At 41.3% G+C, this 25,466-nt stretch overlaps 3 protein-coding genes and 1 long non-coding RNA gene across 4 annotated transcripts in view; 3 read left to right on the top strand and 1 right to left on the bottom strand.

The window, feature by feature from the left end:
- The first annotated feature begins 834 nt into the window (after window positions 1-834).
- On the top strand, window positions 835-4,122 carry LOC137126337 (shaker-related potassium channel tsha2-like). The gene has a single exon (XM_067503005.1). It carries the CDS (start codon window positions 1,078-1,080, stop codon window positions 2,512-2,514), a length of 1,437 nt encoding a protein of 478 aa, XP_067359106.1. The 5' UTR covers window positions 835-1,077; the 3' UTR covers window positions 2,515-4,122.
- A 1,203-nt stretch (window positions 4,123-5,325) lies between these two features.
- On the top strand, window positions 5,326-13,274 carry kcna1a (potassium voltage-gated channel, shaker-related subfamily, member 1a). The gene is made up of 2 exons (XM_067502535.1): window positions 5,326-5,954; window positions 6,635-13,274. The coding sequence occupies exon 2, from the start codon at window positions 6,883-6,885 to the stop codon at window positions 8,356-8,358; it is 1,476 nt and encodes a 491-aa protein (XP_067358636.1). The 5' UTR covers window positions 5,326-5,954; window positions 6,635-6,882; the 3' UTR covers window positions 8,359-13,274.
- Window positions 13,275-15,583: 2,309 nt separating this feature from the next.
- Window positions 15,584-22,452, top strand: LOC137126342 (uncharacterized). The gene is made up of 3 exons (XR_010914303.1): window positions 15,584-17,150; window positions 18,801-19,081; window positions 19,625-22,452. It is a non-coding gene; the product is annotated as an uncharacterized lncRNA (long non-coding RNA).
- Window positions 22,453-24,438: 1,986 nt separating this feature from the next.
- The window catches only part of cnot4a (CCR4-NOT transcription complex, subunit 4a), a 12,871-nt gene continuing 11,843 nt past the window's right edge, over window positions 24,439-25,466 (bottom strand). The window contains exon 13 of the mRNA XM_067501883.1: window positions 24,439-25,466. This exon is cut by the window's right edge and continues 882 nt beyond it. The gene's annotated coding sequence lies outside the window, so the exon portion shown is untranslated.

Here is a 25,466-nt window from a genome sequence, read left to right as displayed (position 1 = left end):
AAAAAGAAAGTAATGTGACAGTTAGTAGATTTGGCACATTTTAAATTGTATCTTAACTGTGAAGATTTGCATAATAGGAAGATTTACTAATAGGAATGGACCTCGGTGACCCTCAAAGTTAGGCCACTTGTCTTGTGGGGTTCCCTGTTTTCCAAGTTGTACAATCGAGTCTTTTAATTGCAATGAGCGGTGAACGTTAGTTTGGCTTCTTCCTCAAGCAGAATCTCTGGCTACTCAAGTGTCAGTCAAGCCAGCAGTTTCCACTGGCTGGGTCCAGGACGGCTTTGGTTATACGAGGCTCTGTGTTTCAAAGCATTCCCGCTATTTTGCCTTATTTATTGCAAGACACGTTTAACATGTAACAGCAGAAAAAACACTACACTACATATAACAAACTACATGTATTTGTCACCTTCATCCATTACTCAGTGGCTAAAACTGTGGGCTGTGACCCCAAGTAGATCAAGTAGTGGGTTTTGGAGGTTCCCCTTGTGACAAGAATAGCCTCATGATTTCATGAATGAGGGACCTGCAAGTTGAGAGGCTAAATTTCTGTGTAGATCTTAAAACCCACTGGACTTTAACAAAACAACACTTAAGACATCTTAAGTGTGGGATTTTAGGTAACTTGCAAATCAAATATACATAAGTACATTTGAATTGTTATGTGTTTACTTGTAAAATAGTGCACTGCTACAGTAAAGTGAGTGAGCATGACAGGGACAGCACGGCAGCAGCAAATGTCATCTGGTCTTCCAACTTGGGGAGGGCTTTGGAGTTTAAAATGGTGTGAATATGATAGCCATCGGTATAGCTTTTACAAGTGGAGATCTGTCTGCACCACTGCAAGTTGACAGTTCAGAGGACCTAATCTGACAAAAGGACGGTATAAATCGAAAAGGGCACACGTTTTGGATATTAAAAAAAATAACAGTTTGACTTGAGCGCAGCAAATGGACTTTGTCTGAACTTTTGGCGACTGCATGAGAAAGAGAGTTGGGAAGACGCACGGGCAAAAGGGCAAGAGGAAGGCACCAAGGAGGTGAGGGACGGATTTACCCTTGGAAGGGTAAAAAGATGACTGTCGTGTCCCAGGAGAACCACGACGAGACTTTGGCCGTTTCTCCTTTGGTGGAAGATGCTACTGATTTGGAACCGGCGGACCAGGAGAGCAGCGAAAGAGTGGTTATCAACATCTCCGGCCTGCGGTTTGAGACGCAAATAAAGACGCTCTCCCGTTTCCCCACCACGCTTTTGGGAGATCCGCGTAAAAGGATGCGTTTCTTTGACCCGCTGAGAAATGAATACTTCTTTGACAGGAACAGGCCGAGCTTTGACGCCATCCTCTATTATTACCAGTCTGGTGGGCGGCTTCGGAGGCCCGTGAGTGTACCCGTGGATATTTTCCTGGAAGAAATAAAGTTTTATGAACTCGACGAAGAGGCCATTGAGCTTTTCCGAGACGATGAAGGCTTGGCGAGGGAAGAGAACCGTCAACTGCCAACTAACGAGTTCCAACGCCAGTTGTGGCTCCTGTTTGAGTATCCTGAGAGTTCAGGACCTGCACGGATAATTGCCATTGTGTCAGTTATGGTCATTTTGATATCCATTATTATATTCTGCTTGGAGACACTGCCCGAGTTTAGAGAAGTCCCCGTGGTGCAGGAAATCGACGCCAATGGAAGCGCTCACGGGAAAGAACCCAGCCAATTCACAGATCCGTTTTTTATGGTGGAGACACTTTGCATTGTGTGGTTCTCTTTTGAGTTCACCATGCGGTTCCTCTCGTGCCCCAGTAAAGCAGTTTTCTTTAAAAACCTCATGAACTTGATTGATATCGTGGCCATAGCGCCATATTTCATCACCCTGGGCCTTGATCTTGCAGAGCATCAGGGAAGCGGTCAACAAGCTGCGTCTCTGGCCATACTGAGGGTCATCCGTCTGGTCCGTGTTTTCAGGATTTTTAAACTTTCCAGACACTCCAAGGGTCTCCAGATTCTCGGCCAAACGCTTCACGCCAGCCTCAGGGAGCTGGGACTGCTCATTTTTTTCCTGCTCATTGGAGTGGTTTTATTCTCCAGTTCAGTTTATTTTGCAGAAGCAGAAGACCCCGACTCTGTATTTTCAAGCATACCTGATGCATTTTGGTGGGCCGTGGTGACAATGACCACAGTTGGTTATGGAGACATGTATCCCACCACTATTGGTGGGAAATTCGTTGGATCTTTGTGCGCCATCGCCGGAGTACTCACCATAGCGTTACCCGTTCCTGTAATCGTGTCAAATTTCAATTATTTTTACCACAGGGAAAACGAGGAGGAGGAAAACGTTACATATGTGCACGTAACGTGTGGGCAGCAGCAACAACCCTCCTTTGGTAAATGTGATTCAAACAAAAGTAACCAGTCGCTCTCCAAAACTGAGTCCTACCAGGACAGTGACGACTTGGAAACACTGACATATCCAAACATAAATCCACGGGAGATATACACAGGGAAACTGACAGATGTGTAAACGAGACAGTTTTATTTCCGGTGAGTTGACTTTCAGTGGACACAGTTTAGGCTTCTTCATAAGGGATTCTGCAGTGTTTTACGCACACTCTCTTCCACGGTTACCAGCCTTAGAGCTTCAAAATTGTAATGTGCAACAATCACCGAATGAAGGTTGGTATAATTCAGCATACGAGATTTAAAAAACCCTCCTTCCAACTTCTGTATTTTCTCGTTGAAATCCACGAGATTCTGACTTTATTAAAAGCGAATAAAGTCGAAATGTCACGACACCAAACATGTAGGAGCTTCTGGGGCACGCATTCAATTTCAAGACAAAAATTCGTTTAAAAACTCCCATTAGTTAAGTTTACATACAAACAGATTCTTCGAGATTTCCAATCCCAAATCCTTAAATACAGTAGCAGCGGAAAGCAGCCGTGCGTCGGAGCGCCAATTACTCACAAGTCAACAGCGACCGAGCGACTAAGACAAACTGAGAAAATCTGTGCCACATTAAGTCATGCGTCTGTCTGTGCGTCCTGCAGGAGCTGTGCCCTGTGTCGTGTTTTGCGCTCTTCTATTCAAGCGTTTAGGATTCTGATAAACACGAGATTCTTTCGGGATTATGCGAAAGCTTTATTAAGCTTTATTGTAAACGATCTTTAGACTTTCAAATCCAGGTATCTGTTAGTAAATTGTTTTCATTTCTAATGGAAGCCCTTTTAAGATACCTTGCCTTTATGTGAACTGACTGATTCTTGCCCTAATCGAGTCTCTTAACACATTATCTCGTTAATCGATAAGGAGATCGATATCATACAATGAAGAGATGCAAATCACAGAGTAGTTTCTAACAATACATACTTCTCAAATATTGTCATAAGCATGAGAAGTGGGTGAAAATAATTTGGCTGTTTAGCTCGGTCAGCAAACATGAGCTCTGAGCGCCACTCTGTGGATAATAAATATATCTACAGGCAACGATTCTGTTCAGGAGTGTTTCCACTTTGTTTCCACAATGTTTCCACTTTGGGTTTCCGGGCTTGACTTATTTGGTCTTTTTAAACCACCGAGATCATGTCCTCCAGTCAGGAAACCCTCCCATGTGTGCATGTGGACTAAGCTCAACAGATGCCTCTGCTATCTCTTCCCTCCCAGTTTTAAAATAGTGGCTTTTGTTCTCTGCTTACTTGCAGGAGGCAGACGATTACATGAAGATTATTGTTGCCTCAGAGTCCCAACTAAGCACAAGCGTGGCATTCTCTTCTTCTCCAAAGTACTGGATAACTTTCTCACGGATTATTCTTGCATTGCCAGTTATTATAGCCTACAGAGACCTCAGGATGCTAAGAATGGAAAGGTTTGGAAAAGGCTCAGTCTGCAGTAATGAGCACTGCGTATAATTAGTAGAAAAACATTCTTTTGTGTAGGCTTTATAAATGACCACGCTTCTTTCTATATAAACCTTGTTTATATACAGCGTTTTTGTAAACTTTAATGTTCCCTTTTCTTATACAGCTTTAAAGCAAATTTGGAATCGCAACTTACCTCTGAGCTGTTACATTCAGATTGCATTGCGGCGCGCTGTGAACAGCATAGCCAAATCCTTATAATGCAATGTCTGCATGACATGAAAATAATTGTGAATTTTAAATGTAATAAAATATTTATTTTTCTAATTTAAACTTGTTTGTGAAATTAACTTGATGTTTTTTCTTTTTTATAAATAAATTGGGAATTTGAAAAGATGCCACCTGTGATTTTCCTTCTGTCTCAGTAATATGCAGATCGGACTCGGGAGATGGCAAACAGCAAAACATATGTGTAAAAGTCTCCACAAGTCCTATAGAAATAATTAGGTCGGTACACTTCATTAATTTTGATGCTGAACGAGGGAAAAATACCTAGAACTTCACATTGGGCTGTCTTTGCCATAAAACCAATTAAGTTATTAAAATACCATAGTGATCAAGGAATGGGGATTTTTATTTGGCCGTAAGCACATTTGACCAAATTAGATAGAAGTTTTATAACCTGATTTGTGTTTTTAGAAAGTCGACGGTTTTCAGTTGTGTCCCTCACTGTTACAGGCACTGCTTTGCCCGGCAGTTGCGTACATGCAATTCAGGAATGCGCAAATACAAGTTATTATCGTGACATTGTATAGTAAAAATGCCGATCCTCTTGTGGAATTGTGGGATTTGTAGTTTTCTGTGGTGAATCGCTCTTCAGCGCTGTCCGTGGTGCTGAAATTGATAACCCGAACCCTGCACTTAACACAAAGTTAGTCCAAATATCCTGCGTTTACTTCTTAAGCCAAGCGTAGCAGTGAAGTGGCATTGAGAGGATGAAATTAGAATTTTTTCAGTATTATATAAGCATCACATATCGAACTTGAGACCCGCAGGACCTGAGTACAGGTGATGTTTGTATGAAGACAACAAACACAGTAGTAACGATGTTGTCTTTGTCGCTGCTCCTTTGTAGAGAACACAGTTAACGTTATATTTGGTCTCATTCAGATTCCAGTATTTCGTCCAGGTACTTATCACCAAATCGCAGAGTGATGGGAGGAAAGAGTGATTTGTTCTTAAATCTAGGTGCTACAGTGTCTCAAATCTGTCTGGGTTTGGGCTTTTGTTTCCAATTTCCCTTCTTTGCAGTCGGATTGCGCCAGTGAGTGCTGGCTCCCAAGCGCTCCTGTTTTGTGGTGTATGGAGAACTTCTGGCGGCGTGTTTTAGTGGAGCCGGTCTGCATTGCGTCGAAACCATGCAACTCCTCCTCCTGCTGCCGTTGCCCTCCCTCCCCTCTCCTCACCCCTCCTCTCCTCACCCCTCCTCTCCGGCACTGGCATGTAAAAATTCACAGCAACACATGCTTGATATTGTCGAGTTAACATTTGGGACCTCGCTGCTGCACTTGTGTTTTACAACAACCCATTTTCTTATTTTTTTACACTGCTCTCCGAGCCGCGCTGAAATGCATCCCGCCCGTCATCTCGTCTACTCGCAAAAAGCAGCAGATTTCTGCTGATGCAGTGATGTCTGGAAATGTCAAGGGCTCGCTTATTGCCCCTTAATGTATCTCCCCCCCTGAATTGCAGCGCAAGATTTCCTCCTGCGGTATACTGTAAGCTGTTCACACCACCGTGCCGCCGGCCAAGCAGCTACTGACGCTGCAGCTTTGCAATCATCTTTTGTCGATCCTTTTCCACCTTAGGCTTTACTCATCAGACCGGATTGTCATCTTTTGTTATCTCATCTTGCTTCACCGTCGAAAGACGTTTAGACCTTTTTTGAGGGCACTTTGAGACGGTCACAGTTGGGATGAGCACGCTCTAGGCTTTTTTCTTGTTAGGTGCAATGTAAAGTTGCCACATGACAACCACTGTTGTCCTCCTCTTGGATGATTTTACTCGAGGATAAGACACATTCGAGACCCTTCAAGATCAACCCACGGTAAGCCTCGAAGCTGCTGACTTGTACAATAGTTACAGCCTGTGAGGCTATTTTTAATCAACAATTGCTGTTGATGTAAAGATATTGCACACCTGCACTGTTTTTTTTTTCTCTTAAGATGCCTTTTCCATATTTTGCCCTGTATTAGGCCTATAGGCTGCATGCATGTAGAAACTTCAGTAGGTGTAATATCACTATCAAGTATTATGCGTCACATCATAATTTAAGCTGGAGAGATTGACTTGAATAAATCAATATAATGCTTCTTTAAGACACAGAAACACTGCAGCTCTCAGACAAACTATACATCTGTACAGAAATATGACAGGATTGCTACATCTAAAAACTAGAAGTACTTATACAGATTTTAAGACACTGAAATAAATTCCAAGTAGTACAAGTAAATAATTCTTAACTCACAAGTGAGTGCTACTAAGGGATTGTAAGTGCCTAAATTATACTAATTTATTCATACAGGTAATATTTTTAAATCCGTTTTTAACCTACAAAGTAACTGCACTAATTGCAGGCTAAGAGCAGTAAATAAATAAATAAATTCCAGAATATGCTGAGCCAGCAAATATCTTGGCTGTTTGATCCCATTATTTCCTCCCTCGTTCTCTCTCTCTCTCTTTCTCTCTCTCATTCTCTCTTTCTCTCCCTCTCTCTTTGGGAGACAGAGGCAGCAGTAGCAACAGCAGCAGATGCACTGAAGAGCAGCAATGGTCAAGTCAGCGAGAACCGCAGTGGAGCCGCACTGAGGCAAAGCAGCCAGCCAGCCCCCTCGTATCTGGGGACGTCTCCAGCAATTTAAGGGGTGTGGGAAGCTGAGGAGTGGAAAATTTCCACCGTTCCTGAATGCCTACTCAGTCAGACTAACCAATATCCCAACACAACTCCTCCTCCACCTCCTCTTCCTCCTCCAAAAATGACCGTAGTAGCAGGAGATAACATGGACGAAACCTCTGCTGTCCCTGGTCACCCTCAGGACACCTACCCTCCAGACCACAATGACCACGAATGTTGCGAGAGGGTAGTCATCAACATAGCTGGTCTCCGGTTTGAGACGCAATTGAAAACTCTCTCACAGTTTCCAGAGACGTTGTTGGGCAATCCCAAAAAGCGGATGCGCTACTTTGACCCCCTGAGAAATGAGTACTTTTTTGACAGAAACCGCCCCAGCTTTGATGCCATCCTCTATTACTACCAGTCTGGGGGCCGACTGAGAAGGCCAGTGAATGTCCCTTTGGATATGTTCTCGGAAGAAATCAAATTTTACGAGCTGGGAGTGGAGGCAATGGAGAAGTTTCGTGAGGATGAGGGTTTCATCAGGGAGGAAGAGCGACCTTTACCCGAGAAGGAGTTCCAGCGTCAGATTTGGCTCCTCTTTGAGCACCCAGAAAGCTCAGGCCCCGCAAGAGGGATTGCCATAGTGTCTGTGATGGTGATCCTGATTTCAATAGTCATATTTTGTTTAGAAACTTTACCACAGCTGAAAGAGGACCCAATGGGTCGAATAGAGAGAGTGGGGAACATTACTATTTATTACAAGCCAAATATCCTCACTGACCCGTTCTTCCTGATTGAGACTCTCTGTATAATCTGGTTCTCCTTTGAGTTGATAGTACGCTTTCTGGCGTGTCCAAGTAAGCCGGCCTTCTTCAAGAACATGATGAACATGATTGACATAGTGGCTATCATCCCTTACTTCATCACACTCGGCACAGAGCTGGCAGAAGACCCAGACAACGAGGGAGTTGGGGAACAGGCAACGTCTCTGGCTATACTCAGGGTGATCCGTCTGGTCAGAGTGTTTAGGATCTTCAAGCTGTCACGACACTCTAAAGGACTTCAGATTTTGGGGCAGACCCTCAAGGCCAGCATGCGAGAGCTCGGATTGCTGATCTTCTTTCTGTTCATTGGAGTCATCTTGTTCTCCAGTGCTGTCTACTTTGCCGAGGCAGAGGAGCAAGGATCCTACTTTGGCAGCATCCCGGATGCATTTTGGTGGGCCGTTGTGTCTATGACAACTGTGGGCTACGGGGACATGGTCCCAGTCACTATAGGAGGCAAGATTGTAGGATCTCTGTGCGCCATCGCTGGAGTGTTGACAATTGCACTCCCAGTGCCTGTTATTGTGTCCAACTTCAACTACTTCTACCACAGGGAGACCGAGGGAGAAGAGCAGGCCCAGCTGCTCAATGTCAGCAATCCCAACATCCCCTCTGAAACCAACTCCAGCCGCCGTAGTTCATCCACTGTCAGCAAGTCAGAGTACATGGAGATTGATGGAGACATAAACAATAGCATTGACAACTTTAGGGAGGCAAACCTCAGAACTGGCAATTGCACTATAGCCAACCAAAACTGTGTAAATAAAAGTAAGCTGCTTACAGATGTTTAGACACTAGTTAGGAACTTTGGGATCTTTATGGGACTTTCACATATGGAGTAGGCCATCAGTTAGGAATGCTTCAGTTACCTCCCCCAGGCACTCTATGGCATTAGGCCTAAAATTCTGCTCAGCTATATAGAAAGGATACAGAAAAAAATCTAATCTGTTAAGAGTTCATGACAGGTAGATAGAATAATGAATTCTTCTGATCCTACAAATATATACATAGTTATATCAAAAAGAAAACATTAATTATTAAGCATATACAGAACACAGCTCCCTGGAGGATGCAGAGCACACACTGTCTACACAGATGGTGGTGTGATAGTTAAAATCTTATGCATGGAGTACAGATAACATTTCTGCAAGTTGCACAATGCACCAGAAAAGTCTGCAGAGACATGCAAGCATCTGTAGCTGAGTGGTAAGCGCCAAGAAATTCGGTGACCCCCCTGCTCCCCACTTCCCTCTCCTTCCTCCCCACAACTATTCCTATTCAGCAAAGCACCTTAAAGAAGAAAGACTGATCTCTCTAGTTTGGATGTAAACAGATGATCCATCTACTTGCTTCTCAGACATCCGCAGTACTGCTGTTTTCCAGCAGATGCTGTAATTGTGATATCACCAAGTGATTCAATGCCATGCCCTTTAGATGCAACACAGCACAATGATAAATTGAGCTTCACACGAGCATGATTACAGACTGTCCATTTTGATATCAGCATGCATGAGACATATTGCACCTAATGGAAAAGATGTTCTTTTGGATACCTGCCTCCATCCCCTCCTTCTCATCTGTTTTCATACTGAGTGCAGTGGATGAGTTTTTAATTTTCAATACTAATCATTTAGAATTATAGAAATTGAATGTTAAATTTAAGGGAACAGTACATAAAATGAGATCATAGCATGAAAAAAGTAACCTGCATTATGGTCTATTGACTAAGGTACTTTTGTATCCTGGTATATTTAATGCATGACATAAGTATACAGCTTGTTGCAATTCAGGCACCCTTCAGTGCCCTATTATCAGGGAAACTAAGGAAATCCAACTCTGGACGTTTCTGAATTGCGATCAAAAATATCCTAACCCACCTTGAGGATGCAGAGAATCATAATAAGCACCAAATACAGTATTACATCAGTAGTGAAGTGCATGGACCTTCTTTGAACAAGAAAAGCTAACATATTATTTGCCATGCTTCCATCTCCATGTCCGATTTTAGTACATATTGATATGGAATCAGTTGAAAAGGATTAAAACCAAATTTCACAGAGAATTATTCTGACATTAGTTGCTAGTGCCTTTACCCCTTTCACCAACAGGACCAGTGAAAGTGCCTCTGTGCTTTAAGAGTATTTGTGAGGTTTAGCAGAGCTGGTTAACTGTCGGTTTTAGTCTTGATGTACTGTTGGTTATGATGTTAGCGATTCGAGATGAGCAACGATAAAATAGCAGGTGATTGTCGTAAAAAAGAAGAAAAAAAAAAGGATGATCTCTGGCCGTCATGCACAACCCAGTTTTCATGCTGTCATGCACTTAATTATGAAGCAATGTATTGTACTCTGCATGTTAGCCAAACCAATCCAAAAGGGAAAGTCTATAGGTTCCCAACAACATTTAACAACATTTATGTCTGTTGTTCTTTTGTTTCTGTCCATGCACCTTGCATCATTTCAGGGTCTCTACCTCAGTGAGGTCATTGCAAACTTGCTGCAGAGCTGCAAGCTTCAATGCAGGGCTTCCTATACCATAATGCAAAATGGAACCTTAAGTGTAAACTGCAGTCACGCAATATTGAATGTGAGAGTCCCAAAGCATAGCCTTTACACAAGCACTTAGGACAAGTAGTGTACCACAGCCCTGCCCCTTTTATTTCCACTTAAAGCTGCGCACAATCAGACCATTCATTTGTAGAAAGTTTGAAACGGTTGCTTTACTCTCCTGTAAGACAGAACTTGACTGTTGTGTATGTTATTTGCTATGAGTTTATTTGACACGTGGGTATCTAAAGTTATTGTTGTGGCACAGAAACACACCTGGAAGTGTTTCAACTTGTGTGTGAGGAAGACAATGGAGATGTTTGCTATAGTTTTTACTATAATCCTTGGGCATTATGATGCATGTCAAAGTGCAGCCTGTCTTTTTGCACATTCATTTTGCTTTGTTGCTTGAACCATTTTTGCCAGTCAGATGTCTGTCTTTTTTCAGAAGTAACGCATTGTTTCTCAGCATATTGTCCCAGACAGGTCAGCTGCAGGTAGATGGGGACAGTTTTAATAAATACTTGAAAATCTGTAGTTACTATACATCATTCTACACTCAGTATAGAGATGAATTCAGCCAAATGATAGGAAGGTTTTGTACTGTATGCTCATTTTTTGGTGTTTTTTTTTTTTAGCACTCTCCTGACAGGGCCTTGTAAAAAAAAAAAAAAAAGCTCTACTGCAGTGTTATTTGAATATCATAGTTGCTTTTGTTGGTGCAATGGCTATCCTCACATGTCATCCGATGTTGAAGCAAGCCTTCGTAAATAGTTTTGGTCAAGGCTTTTTCCCCCATTCAGTAATTCTTGTTCCTAGTTTTTTTGTCATTGGTGGCTGGATGGTTAGTTTAGGTCAGTGTTTGTACCGTATCTTTGTACTGTACACCGCAAGAGGGTCTGCCTCAGTTGAGGTTAATATTCAAGAGCCTTGCTAGATGTCAGTAATTTAATGAGAGCAAAAAAGATGCACATTTGTGTCAGGGATCTTCACCTTGTGTAGGGTTTATTATAGAGAAGGAAACCAGTAACACCTAATGCCATTTTCAGTATTTAATACAATATGTAAAATATTCCAAGGAAGCTGTTGTAATCTCCTAAATGCAGCTGTCAAGAAAATTGTTCGCTTTGGTCACAAGTTTCTCATTTGATTAATGCTTAAGAGTAGTGACATGTGTAACATGTTCTGCATGACACAGTTTGTGTGCGGTGAAGAAAAAACCTATAATGCCCCTCACATTAGCAGTGCTGTTGCTACTCTCACTGTGAGGGCATGTATGAATGGTGCTATGCATTCAATTACCCAACAGAAACATGCATTTTTAACAGCAATATAATAACACATACAATGTTTCCTATGCTTTTTGTAAAACAAAAAACCATAATAAAAAAGGAAAAATCTATTTGTAGGATATCAGAGAAACTGCGATCACTTGACAAGATACTAACAACAGGGCTGTTTATTTACCAACCTCTTACCCTCTGTTCTGTGATTTTGTTAGGTCAGCGTGGTCAGTGTGTAGAGGATAACATTTTGTCGAGAGAAAGCTGATAATGGCAGATGGACTGGATTTGTTTTGCCATCAGAAACAGGGGCTGCTTTAGTCGAACCTGTGACACAGCCCTGAAGGAACATCCCATAATGCATAGAGAGGATCTATCACCAGTTCACTGAACTGATCAGCTATTAGAGAGAAGGTCAGAGAAGGTGCCTAAATTGTTTTTACATATTCTTTTTTTGCTTACTGTCTGTTTCTGCCAAGAGGCTAAAGTGAAAAGGTTTTTTTAAATTAAAATAAAGATATTAACCTTATCAAACTTTAAGAAAAAATGAAATAATCTAAGAACAAAATCCAATTTTGCTACAACAAGATGGAGAAAAGTAACCATGTACTACCGTTTCAAACTAGTATTTATATTTTCCTTTTTCTGGTGGCACTGTAACATGATTAAGGAAGATTATGCCATATATTGGAATGTCAAAAACAATGTATTCCTATGGCAAGCCATGATAATAAAATTACTGTGTTATGATCGAATACTATTCACTAAACTATATAGATAAGACGTGTACTATTATTAAAAAACTCATGGTTTGTTGTGGTTTCAACAGAACAAAACCGGGAGTCATTCAAACACCATGTTCACATTTTCCCAATGTCCACTGCTTAAACCTGCTGCTATAATGTAATTCTACAGAAACCTACTGTTCGCCGAAAACTGCATGGTCAACGGAAGACTGCATGAGCTTTGCCTTTGAAACTGTGGATCAACAATAATACAGCTGCATCAATCTAAAAAAAAAAAAAAGAAACCCTTGCTTTCACCTGCACCGAGGCTTCCTGTAAAAGGTCCTGTTCAGAAGTTGTTGCGAAACATGTCCTCTGCTGGATTCCTATTATACGCACTTTAGCACTGACCTCATCAACGTCGGGTATCTGAGCAAGCGTGTGTTTGTGTGTGTGTGTGTGTGTGTGTATGTGTGTGTGTGATGTTTAGGTTGTGCTTGCTGGGCTCTGAGTGAGAGCAAGGACATAAAGGGCTAGTTTCTCAAACTTTATCTCTATTGTTGGACTGAAACGCTCGTTGAAGTGACACTTCGGCCCTTGTTATCTCAGTCTAGACTGTAGTGATACTGTGGGAAACATGCCTGTCGTGTCTAAACAGGGCCTGTGCCAGGCAGCCTCCTCTGTACTACACTGGTGTGAAGGCATTCTCATTTGGTAAGGGTCTTGAGACTGGACTGTTTTCTGCCCACTAAGGAGACACACAACAGGGTCTAATGTTGGGACTGTAGTGTACTTCACTCGCCAAAAGGTGACGGTCAATGAGAAGCTCTTTTTTGTGTTACGTGTGTGATGGATATGAATTTGTCTTTTCAGTCAAGAATGCACATTTAATCGCTAGTAGGGAAGATTTTGGAGCAAATTGCAAAAGGACTGTTGAACTCTTTGGCTTTTCATCCACAAGCAAACCAAACTATGATTGTATTATCTAACCCAGCCTTCATTGTCATGTTGTGTTTGCTACAATGTGTTCAGTTTCTCAGATGATGACAAAGGCATGGTCTGTGATCTATGCAAGGGTTATTTGTTTTTCTTTCACTTACGTATATCACCTATGATTTCATCTTACATTATCTTCAATAAATTTTTAAGGATCTGCTGGTGTACAATCATTTCGGCTCAGGGTGGGGGGACTAAGTTTTCACAGCTTCTCCTGTAATAACTAACAGAACCAGTATGGTGTGCTGCAGTGTGTGGATTTACAGAACTCAATCTAAATGTGTCCTACTTCTGTACTACCCTCTCACTGAAGCCATTAGCAGTGATTCACGGGGCTAAGGTAATGGTTCTACTCTGATTCTCGTGTCCCAGGAGAGGCTTGCTTAGTTCTGTCATTCCCTGAGAGTTAGAGGCCTGAAGAGCTCCCCTTTCCTTTTTTTGTTCTAGACTCACACGAGGACACATGCATGAAGCCATTTGAGTGTGACTCTGTGACTTATTTGGGCTCCAGCTTACAAAAAGAGTAAAGAAATAACCTTCACTTTTTCTTAAAATCCAAGGAAGAGCAAATCGCCAAATCTGATAAGCTGGAATGAGGAAATGTTTGGTATTTTTGCTTGAGAAAATTAAGTTTTGTTGATCTTTTCATTGAAAAAATCTGCTCTTGAAAGTAGATCCGAGATACTGAGTTTAGTTTTTTGCCATCCATTTTACTTTTAAACATACTCTAAAGCATCTTACTTCGAATTATTACAGCATACCAGATGAAACCTCATAATGAATAGGTCCTTTAATATTAAACACACACACAGCTGTCGGGGGCAATGATCCTCTGACAACCAACAAAAAACACATCTGCTCAAAAGAAAATCAAGCAATGAAACGGACGTAGGAACAGTTTTGGGGATTTGGGTGTGTGAAAATGTTTCATTCCCACTTGTCACCCTGAATTGCTGCAGCTCATCTGTCTGTCTCTTGTTGTCTCTGTCGTTCTCAGTTTCTCTGTCCACCGCAGACTTTCTCTGTCTGCAGCCCTGCTTCATGTTTGCTGTACTCACTTCAGCTTTAGTGAAGTGTCTTCTTCCTTGTCCTCTGCATTGCCCTCAGGAAATGCAGCACTCCTCACTCTGCAGGCAGCAGCAGTAAGGGTGGGGTGAGCTGGCGCTGATCCCACTCGTCCTGTACACACACTTTCTATCTGTATCTCCATCCGTCTTCGTCTCTCACTCGCTGCCTCTCCTGAGTGCTGTAAAGGCCCATTGGACTGTAACGGGATGACGAACCATTTAGGAGAAACACACCCCATCGTAGTAGAATACACAGTGCCTTGCAAAAGTATTCACACCACTTGAACTTTTCCACATTTTGTCACGTTACAACTACAAACGTAAATGCATTTCCTTGGGGTTTTATATGGTAGACCAACACGAAGTGGCACATAATTCTGAAGTGAAAGGAAAATGATAAATTGTTTTTAAAATGTATTACAGATAAATATCTGAAAAGTGTGTTGTGCATTTGTATTCAGCCCCCTTTACTCTGATACCAATAACTAAAATCCAGTGGAACCAACTGCCTTCAGAAGTCACCTAGTAGTAAATAGAGTCCACCTGTGTGTAATTTAATCTCAGGATAAATACACCTGTTCTGTGAAGCCCTCAGAGGTTTGTTAGAGAACACTGGAGAACAAATAGCATCATGAAGTCCAAGGAACAAACCAGATAGGTCAGGGATAAAGTTGTGGAGAGTTAGGTTATAAAAAACATCCTAAGCTTTGAACATCTCACGGAGCACTGTACAATCTATCATCCCAAAATGGAAAGAATATGGCACAACTGCAAACCGACCAAAACATGGCTGGCCACCTAAACTGACAGGCCGGGGAGGGAGAGCATTAATCAGAGAGGCAGCCAAGAGGCCCATGGTAACTCCGGAGGAGCTGCAGAGATCCACAGATCAGGTGGAAGAATCTGTCCACAGGACATCTATTAGTCACACACTCAACAAATCTGGCCTTTACGGAAGTGTGGCAAGAAGAAAGCCATTCTTGAAAGAAAACCACAAGGTTTGCAGTTTGCGAGAAGCCAAACTCCATCCAATCTGACTGAGCTCGAGCTGTTTTGCAAAGAAGAATGGGCAAAAAATTTACTCTCTAGATGTGCAAAGCTGTTAGACACATACCCCAAAAGTATTGACTCTGGGTGACTGAATAAAAATGTATGCCACACTTTTCAGATATTTATTTGTAATACATTTTGAAAACCATTTATCATTTTCCTTACACTTCACAATTATGTTTAGTTTCAATTACATTCAACTTTGTTTATATAGCGTCAACTCACAATAAAGTCATCTCCAAGCACTTGTTCAGTGGTGACAATTGCAGGGTGAGAGAGGAGAGAAGGATCAGGTGAGGAAGGGGGGTGGGGGGGTGGGGGGTGGGGGGGGTGGTCCCACTGCAGACTAAGCCTATAGCAGCATGACTATAACTAACTATAAGCTTTTTCAAATTGAAAGGTTTTAAGCCTAGACTTAAAAGTTGAGAGGTGGTCTGCCTCCCGAATCTCAACTGAGAGCTTGTTCCACAGGGGAGGAGCTTGATAGCTAAAGGCTCTGCCGCCCATTCTACCTTTGGGAACACTTGAACAAATGTGGAACATTTCATGGGGTATGAATACATATACATATGACTTTTACCTTTACTCTTTAATTTCACTTAAGAGCATGCACACAAGAAGGGATTAAAACTTCCAGTTATGACTTACAGTGTGTAAGCCATGTGTATATTTTCCATATCATCCATGATCATTTCTTCAGTGTATTGAGTGTATCACCTTAACTCTAAAATGCATTTTACCGTCTTTTAGTTAATTGTTTTACTTGTTTACTACTTTCCTTTAAGTGCCTTGTACCTAAGTACTGAGCTTATGTACAGTTTTAGATACTTGCTCTTTACTGGAGTATTTCCATGTTGTGCCACTGGACTCTATTTCATAGGAAATATCACAGTTTTTACTCCACTACACTAAAGGAACAACTGGTTGCATTTTAAATACATTTTACATTAAAAATGGTATATTAAAACCCTATTATATTAAATATAACTTAATATTTTATATTAAAAAGCTCATTATAAAAGACATAAAAAAGCCAGGCTCAATATGGTAAAATTATCCAGTATTTCCCAGAAGACCAAAGACTGAAGAAAACTTTAAAAATTAATACAGGTTTATGTAGCTGAACAATGTTTTTAACTTATATTCCCTCTCATGTCCCATCAGATTTATGTGTTGACCCCTTGGCGGAACCTGAGCTGTAGATGGGGAACCACCACATAAAACAACAGTAGCCTATAGTATGTGGTAAATATACTGCATGGATTAGTTAAAAGTACTGTAAGTCTACCTTGATCATCTACAACAGTAAAATACTTCTTTCATATTAATGGACCAGAATGAATTATACATTAGTTACAGAGGCCTTTTCATGCAGATATCGGTTTGGTAATTTACCTAAGTAAAATTTTAAATGCTAAACTAATTTATTAGATTGTTGGACGAGTAATTTATTTGAGTAAAGGATTACTGTTTTCAGAAAAACCCTGATATGAACCCACAGCACTGCAAGTGGTAACTGGTGACCAAATTGGAGCATTTAGCAACGGACACACAGTTCCCTCATGAGTTAGTGGAAACCACAACAGAGAATGAAGAAAAGAGAATGAAGATTGGACTGAGATTTGGCAGGTGGACAGAAACTAATCTAAAACAAAATGTGAAAATGTGTGTAATAATCATTTTTCATTAGGTTTGTTTATTAATTGAGTATTTTTACAACTTTTTTCTCTGACTCAAATAAACCAGACACTCAAGTAACAGACATGTAAGTAAAACTGCGTAGTTTAAGTCCCTTTCCTTGTAATCCCTGATCAGCATATTGAACTAACTGAGGTGCTGTCGGTCAGCTGTGCAGTAGGCTTTGTCAAGCTCGACAACCCCCATCCCATGCTGGTCCTCCTCCTCCTCTCTCTACGGTATGTTACAACCCCCTGAATGTCTCCTTTAAAGAAAAGTTAGCGTTAAAGCAAAGTTAAAGCCACGTCTGTCTGCAGATATAGTGCATACGCATACACACACACAAACACACACAATTCTAACCTTAACCATAAAACCAACTCTTAATACTCAAAGAACGCAAAGAATAGGTAAAATGTCCTCACTTTACCAAAAGGTCTTCGGTTAGGCACAAACTTTTTTTGGCCCTAACTAGGTGACACACACACACATACACACACAAAAAGGTTGGGCTGCTTGCCTTAGTCAGGTCTCTTGCTCACTTGATATTCCCTCATCGATTTCTTTGAAGACAGACAATCATCCCATATCTCTTGTACAAAAATGCCATGTTGTTCCTGTTGAAGTAATCCAAAAAGTTTCCCATGGGCCTTTTTATTGTGGCCCAATCAGCTGTGCATGCACAGTATCGTATGCTTATATCAAATCACAAGTGTCCTCTGGACAAATAACCGAGGGACCTGTGCACAGTAGTCCACCTCTAACTGCCTTGTATAGTTTCTGAATGTTAATAATGTGCAAAATAGCTTTGACAGCATTATTGGATCTCCCTTGTTTGAGCCAAAGCCCTTGGGCCTAACACCACCCCACCCCCAGGTCCAAGCCGGCCAGGTTCTCTTATCCCCCGCGATCCCAGAGGCCCTCTCTCTGGTCTACTTCCTCTTTGCATTACCTCCATCAGGCCAAGCTGCTGACACACTTCTTTAATAATTAAGGGCACATTCATAATTTCCTCGTCCTTGTGGAAGTCCACAAATGGTCTCTGTAAAATATGTCTTTTAACCTCGGACCACTGACAGCCCTTTATCACAGTAGTAATATAGAAGAGACAATATAATCTAACAGGGGCGCTGGTGGCGGCAGGATTACAAGGAATGAGTTCTTCATGAATTACTCACTGATCTTTTTATCTACCAGTTTATTCAATTTTCATTGACATAGACACACTCACTCATCCTGTAGTGTAGCGCCTGCCATTACATGGTATTCTAGAAATAATACATGACGGAGTAGATCGACTATAAACAAAGAATCGATATGTCTGTTTGTCTGCCATCCCCCATGTGCCTATAAAACAATCAATCTATAAACTAATCAGTCCGTCCATAATAACAAATGCTACTACAGCTACGTTAGCAGCTGCGCCAGGTTGTACTCATGCACAATGGAGCTCTGTGCAAAATGCTAACAGGCTCATTAGTGATAATCACGTGCAGATGTTGGGACGGTAACGTTCACCATGTGAGTTAGTATGAACAGATTTACTACTTACAGTACACCTGAGACAGGTGTGAATATCTTTAGTTTTGCCGTAAATGTCAGTCTGATGTTGATGGTAGTTGAAAAGTTTAGTGATCACAAAGTTTGTGTCAAATGTAATGGTAATCTATTTAACTTAGAACTACTAATGTGGATCTGAGTCTGTGATGCCACAGGGGAAGTCCACAGGATTTTAGGATCTTCCAGAAACCACAAATGTCTGTAAAACAACAGCTGTAAAGCTAAATTATCCCAACTTGATAGTAGATTTGTCAGATATCCTAATACAACTATATGCTAATCATGTCACTTGTTCATTTAAACATTTTCTCTTCACATATCCATCGTAGGACCTGTTGTCAATGCTCTGGGTCCTGATGTGTCCTTGTGGTATCGGGCGATGTGGATCTCAGTTTACATGCCCCTCCTGCACAGTGTGCAGCATCAGCATGCTTATCTGGGGGAGAAAAATTCCAAATTAACAATGAAAATAGTGCTGTGACCTTCCCGCTTCAACCACTCAGCGCTCGAGGAAGCTGGCAAATACAAAACCACAAAAGCGCCGTGCTGAGATACACACAACCTGCACGTCATTTGTGTATGCTGACTGGAGTGTGAAACACCATCTGAGGTCAGTGTAAAATTTTGCAGAGGTGTTTGGTAGTTGATACCTTCAGGGTCACTGGTGGGAAAAGCAGTGATCTTTACAGAAGTAATTTAACATTTTGAGCATTGTGTTTATTTACTTTTTTGCCAAGAGTTAGATGATGAGGTCGATACAAATCTAATCTGCACCATAAATGTGAAGCTACAGCCTGCAGCTGGTTAGCTTAGCTTAGCACAAAAACCAATAGCAGGGCAGCAGGACTATCCTGTCTCTGTCGGGGCTAATTAACACTAATTAGCAATCCAGCACACATTCTTAGAAAAACCACAGCTTTATACTTCTACACTTTTTTGGTCATTTAATCGAACTCTAGAGGTGTTAAAGCCCCTAGAGCCTCCGGTCACTCCATTTCCTCTGGAGAATTCTGAGTCATACTTTGTTAACTGTTGGAGGACACGGGTCCCATCTGAGGTGCTGAGGTACAGCATGCGCTCAGTGTGCTATGATGGTTACAACGGTTTACCTGCATATTTGTTGTTTGGATTAAAATTTGTTCATATATTCCAGATTTGATGGAGATGGGGGAAGAGAAGGTGGCCCTCTTCTACTCACCGACTGCGGCAGCAGCACTGATGTGGCGACATTTTCCAGAATCACGTCACAAAGTCAAAACACAGACTTCAGATCTCACACAGCTCAGTAGTCAATAACTACTGACCTTAAACATATGCCAGAAGACAGCAATAGAACAATAGATGAAGACACAGAGACAACGTTGGACATAAACCACTCTGCCTATTGAACTGCATACAGACCCCCAACAGCAGAACTATTACATGCAGTATTGTACAATGAGCCTGCCAGTTTTTCTGGCCAGGACACATTAACTGAACTGCTGGTGAAATTTACAGTAAAGGCTTGTGTAGGTCAGTTGAGAATTGTGCACACTGCAAGAAATATCCAAATCATTCTTCCATCATTTTTCACAAGGTTTTTCTAAATATTCCTTTTGGAGAGTAAGATGCCAGTGGGATGCTTTTTAAATATTCTTTTTCTTGTGTCAGAGCTCTGCAAGATAAGTTAAATTATACAATCCTTCTGCAACTTTAATTTTCTTTCTGTATTTTTGGGGAGATGGTATTTAATATTGAAATAATATATTGAAAAATCGAAGTCAAGGAGAAAACTTCAAAGTCCTATCAGCAAAGCGTTTACATTTCATAAAAACATAACAACATAAGCTGCAGAAATGTGGCACAGAAGCTGCAAACAGATAACTACTGACGTTTTGGCTTATAAACCCTCAGACCAACTACATTATTGGTTACTGGCCTAAGTGTTCTAGTAGCCTAAGATTGCACTAAATAACTTGTCAAAGTGGTCATTTTTTGCAGCGCAGGCAGCTGCACTGACGAGAGAGCCTGTCAAAGAGCCTGACAAATGGAGAGAGTGCTTTCTGCTGAGAGTGGTCCCTGCAGGTTTTCCATGCAGGCAGCCAGAGCAGGACCAACACATTACATACATTGTACATGTTTAAAATTCATCTGCCAATATAGGTTCAGATTGTGCTCATCACGCACTATGTAGCTTTGGAGTTAAAACTTCTCGTGTTCGCAGAACATAGCAATCCTTTCACCTTACTCAACGGGTCGACTGGGACAGAGAGTTCCAGGGGGTCTTGTGCCCTCTCAGCCAGAGCTCAGTTGTCATGATGTCCTGATCAGGTTCTAAGCCACATTTACAGCATATGAACTGCAGAATTGGTGATAAATATCTCAACAAATGCTGGCTGCTGCCTTTCTGGCTGGAGTTTGCACATTCTCTCTGTGCTTGCATGGGTTTCCTCCTACAGTCCAAGGACATGCCTTTTAGGTTGCCTGTAGGTGTGCTGGCCCTTAGATAGATCGAAGAACTGTCTAGTGTACCCTGGCTCTTGCCCAGTGACAGGTGGGACAGGTTTCAGTCACCAGTGACCCTGATAAGTATAAGCAGGTGAAGTGAATATTTGAACAGAAATTCCGAGTCTCTAGATGATAAAACCCAACGATGCTGCTGATCCCTCGATTCTTCCTGTAGCAGCTCGACCAGGTTCTGTGCATTCAGTAAAACATCTCAACACCTGCTGGATGTTTATTTTGTCCCACAGGATGAATCCTATATAGACCCTGGTAATGCTATGACTCATTCTCTAGCACTGCAACATACGTGACTTAAGTGAATTAAGCAATAATTTTGGCAATTTCTGGAAAATGTGTCCTCTTCTTTAGTCTTCTTTAGTTGATACAGTGATAATAAACCATCTCACATCTCCCATGTCTGTATTGCAACTGGCTTTGTGTTTATATCCTCTAAACTAGCTCTGACAGACCACAACTTGGCTCATAGTCTTGTTTCTGGCCCTCATCAAAGGCATTAAATGCAGAATTCCTGCCAGTATTACATCTGCACCGCATAGTTAGTCCAATGTAACATTTCATTTTAAACCAGTTCTGTAATTAAAATCAACTGTACAACTGTGTTATTGTATCTTGTCTCCTAATCACCCACACCTCTCAGCACAGTCAGCTCGCTGCAGCTTCTGTGCCCTCTCCACTGCCCTCACACTGTAGCTGCAGTCCTAAGGGAAACAGATTTCAGCTGTTTAACACACTGAGCCCCTGCAGAGGACAGATCTGTGGAAGATTGAAGAATAAGGACTTTTTCTGCTTGTCCTGAACTAACAACAGAGTCTAGTTACTGCAGCTGGGTTTTGCCCCGACTACAGATATATACAGGACTTTGACATTCCAGTGCTGTAAAAATCCCAAATCAGGTGCTTTATGAAAAAACATAAGGATCAATTAAGCCTTCATCTCAATCATTTACTACTACTTTTGCTTCATTACTCATCTTTACTCCTCCTCTTTATGATAATGAGCATAAATATGCAGTTTCAGCAAAGCAGGCAAATCATTAAACAAATCACAGAGAACTTAATAATTATGTTCGACATGCTTTCAGGGCAAGTTCAACATTCTTCATAAGAGGAGAGGGAAAAAAAGCTCCAACCATGGGAGTTGTTATTTTCTGTAGTTGCAGAAAATAAACAGATGCTATTCATCAATGTGTCAGGCATGCATCATCACGAAGATGCCTCCATTATGTTTCATTGCAGTGTCTGCACGAGTGTGTTTGTCTGAGAACGCTCTCAGCAGATCGCCCTCACCCCCCACCCGTGTGTTGCTGCTGACTCATTGTTACACAGCCCCTGAATCTGCTGCCTGCCCGCATTATTCACACACTCACCTTCTTCTGCTGCTGCTGCCTCCTCAGCACTTGTGCCCTGAAACCGGGATGGGGGGGAGTTAGAGCTGTTTTGATTGAATGATTGATATTTGCGCAATAAAATAAGTCATTAAACCCTCTGGAGACAAAATATCTATACAAGTAAACACAATTTCTTCGTTTTTTTTAATAAAATTGTATGATTAAATACGGAAACATTATTGCTGCATAGGTTAAAGTTTTTTTGTGGATGTCTGTGTTATTTTCAGTTTGGTTTACTTACAGTTTTATACTGTTTGCTGTTGTTTTTGCTGCTAAAATCAGCCAAAAAAATAATAGAAAGGTGACTAAAATACAAAATTAATCTGGACATAGCAAGTAAAACTATTGCAACAGTTTTAATACCGGTTCAAAGTATTCATTTAAATAAAAAATATTAGTATCAAAATATGTCTGCATGAGTTATAAAAAATAAAAGCACTTCTTATAGAGAATGTTTATTTATTTTTTGTCCTTTCGGCTTATCCTGTGAGTTGAGGGTCGTCACAGCGGATCATTGTCCGCATGTTGATTTTGCAAAGTTTTTACACTGGATGCCCTTCCCCAAATTTTCTACCGGGCCTGGACCAGCACTGCACAGCTGGGGAGGGGAATGGGCTGTTAGGGGTTTAGTGTCTTGCCCAGAGACACTTTGACATATAGCCAGGGCCGGGGATCAAACCACTCACCTTGTGGTCCGTGGACGACTGCCCTTACCAACTGAGCTACAGCTGCTCCACTTCTTATAGAGAATATGGATTATAAATGTTGATGCATTAATGCGGAAACACTATCAATGCAGTTAATCCGTAATAATGCATATTAATTCAAAAGTTTATTACATTTTTAAAAGCTACTTTTTCAGTCATTAATCCGTCAGATTCATGTAGTGTAAAAAGCAATAACCCTCCCAACACTTTTTTCAGTAAACTACTACTGGCAGTCATAAGTACACACTGGTGTTGTGGCACTATCGGGACCGAGGTCAATGTCAATGTAGTGAATTCAGAATGTTGAGAACATTTTAAAGTTTTGTCTAGTAGCAAAATACTTTTAAATAGTGTAAAAAATGAATACAATTATAGATGAGGTGGAAATTAATATTACTAATTTATATAATGATTTTAATTACTATTATGTGTTATTTGGTTTTTACTAGTTCTGCTGAATAAAAACTATGGTTTAATTAATTTATTTCATAAATACAAAATTCATCAGTGCATTAGAGGGTGGAGGCGGACAATAGTAAAACATTGAACTTCCTTTTTACTTTCTCCCTTAAAGTATAAACTGTGACCACTGATATTTTGGTTGCAATTTCTTTCATTTTTTTTTAGTCTGACTTAATATCCCTGAATTGAATGAATAATTACTAATAAACAAAAAAATCTAATGGAACAGTTAATCATGAACTGCAGGTTTCCTGTTTCATCCTGGCCACGTGTCAGTGTCCTTACGAAAGACACCAACCTCTAAGTTGCCCCTTGTGTGTGAGTATGTGTGTTCTGTACTTTAGCATCAACAGGCACCAGCCAAAAAACAGATGAATAATCATGCGTCTCTGCTTAATGACACAAAATCTGAGTCTGAAATTCCAATTAAGATACACGTTAATAAGCACCTGATTAAGATATCCAAGTCTAGAAATAGTGAAGGCACCTTTGAGCACCAACTGTGCTTCTCTGCTGCTGCATTGGTGAGGTAGAGCCAAACTGCAGGATAGTGACATGCACACAAACTACACACTAAAACTGTAATAAAACATCACTGCATCAGCTCTGCATTTAACATGCATATCAAATACATTACACTAAAACTGTTATTCAGTGAAGGAAATGTTTGCTGTAGTATTCTGTGCAATCTTGTGTGCTCAACTTCAGTTTGACTGCAGAGCTTCATTACTGAAAGTCATCTGCCTCCTAGTGGATGACACAGGAATAAGAGAAAGAATGATTTACTGACCTTCCTTAGAACTGGGTTATGTACAGCATAGTGGTGAGTGCTTGGAGGTTTAAATATTCATAACTGCACATATTTGAGTCAGGATGGTGAGAACACAACAGCAGACAAAGACCACCTCTTGCGTTTTCAGTTTTATTTAAGGTTCATTTTTTTCAGACCTGCAGAGGGCAGTTCACTTCCTTTAAAGCGCCTCAATTTTTTTTCTTGCAACATCATGTTAAAACCCATTGTATGACTCTGTGTTGGTTTCTCCTGGATGAGTTTGTTCATTTTGTGAATACTGTTAAATAGGGAACAGCAGGAGGGGAGAGGAGGTGTTGTAATAGAGACACAAAGAGAGAGACAGAGTGAACACGAGTTAGAATTAAGACTTCAAAACGAAAAAAGGCGGTGGTCGGAGAGGTTGATCTCAAATCCTCAAGGCTGAGCGCTCCTTACATCACAACTACAGTACTTCGAATTGCCTTGCAGCACCTTCCTTTGTTACACACACTCACATAGGGCTGCTGAAGTCACAAACACAATATTGCATAATGTGCAATGATTGATGCTAGACTCCCCCTTTCAATCACTTGAGCTCCTTTCTCTTATCTGTTTAGTTTAAGGCCTCATTTAAGCCCTCATGAGTCAAACTAAGGGACCTGTTAACCCTGTTGCTACCCTCGTTAGTATGTTTGACATCTCCTCAACCATCTTAGTCATGGTCCTGTCTACTGTGGCTGTCCATGTTAGGGCTAGCTACGGTCGGTACCACACAGTGGCACTGTGAGTAAGACTCTAACCCTAGTGCTCAGGATGTGTGCCACGATCTCCCAAAGCCCTGGCTCCCCATGGTTAGGCAGTGCTCTACCCTCTGATACAGAGGTTCAGCAAAAATTTCCCTCCAGCAGGACAGGGCCAGTCCGAGTCCTTCACCTAAGGGAATGGGGGCCAAGTGCCCTCTTAAGCAGGCCAATTGTGTCTCTACCTAACAGGGAGCCCATGCATAGCCTGAGCCCTCAACTCCCTTGTGTCATTTGCATTCACTCTCTGCAAACCAAATCTCGGCTTCTTTCTTCCTCATTTTTTTCAAAGCCACTCAGACAAAGCTTATCTCTTACTTCGCACAATTCACCGTCAGCTATAAGGGTTAACCGTTTCACAG

The sequence above is a fragment of the Channa argus genome, chromosome 4 (genome assembly GCF_033026475.1).
Source record: "Channa argus isolate prfri chromosome 4, Channa argus male v1.0, whole genome shotgun sequence".
In the NCBI taxonomy this organism is placed as follows: Eukaryota; Metazoa; Chordata; class Actinopteri; order Anabantiformes; family Channidae; genus Channa; species Channa argus.
This window is presented reverse-complemented; position numbering and strand designations above follow the sequence as displayed.

Coding starts and splice junctions, on each gene's coding strand:
- LOC137126337 (XM_067503005.1), top strand. CDS start 1,078: ATGACTGTCGTGTCCCAGGAGAACCACGACGAGACTTTGGCCGTTTCT.
- kcna1a (XM_067502535.1), top strand. CDS start 6,883: ATGACCGTAGTAGCAGGAGATAACATGGACGAAACCTCTGCTGTCCCT.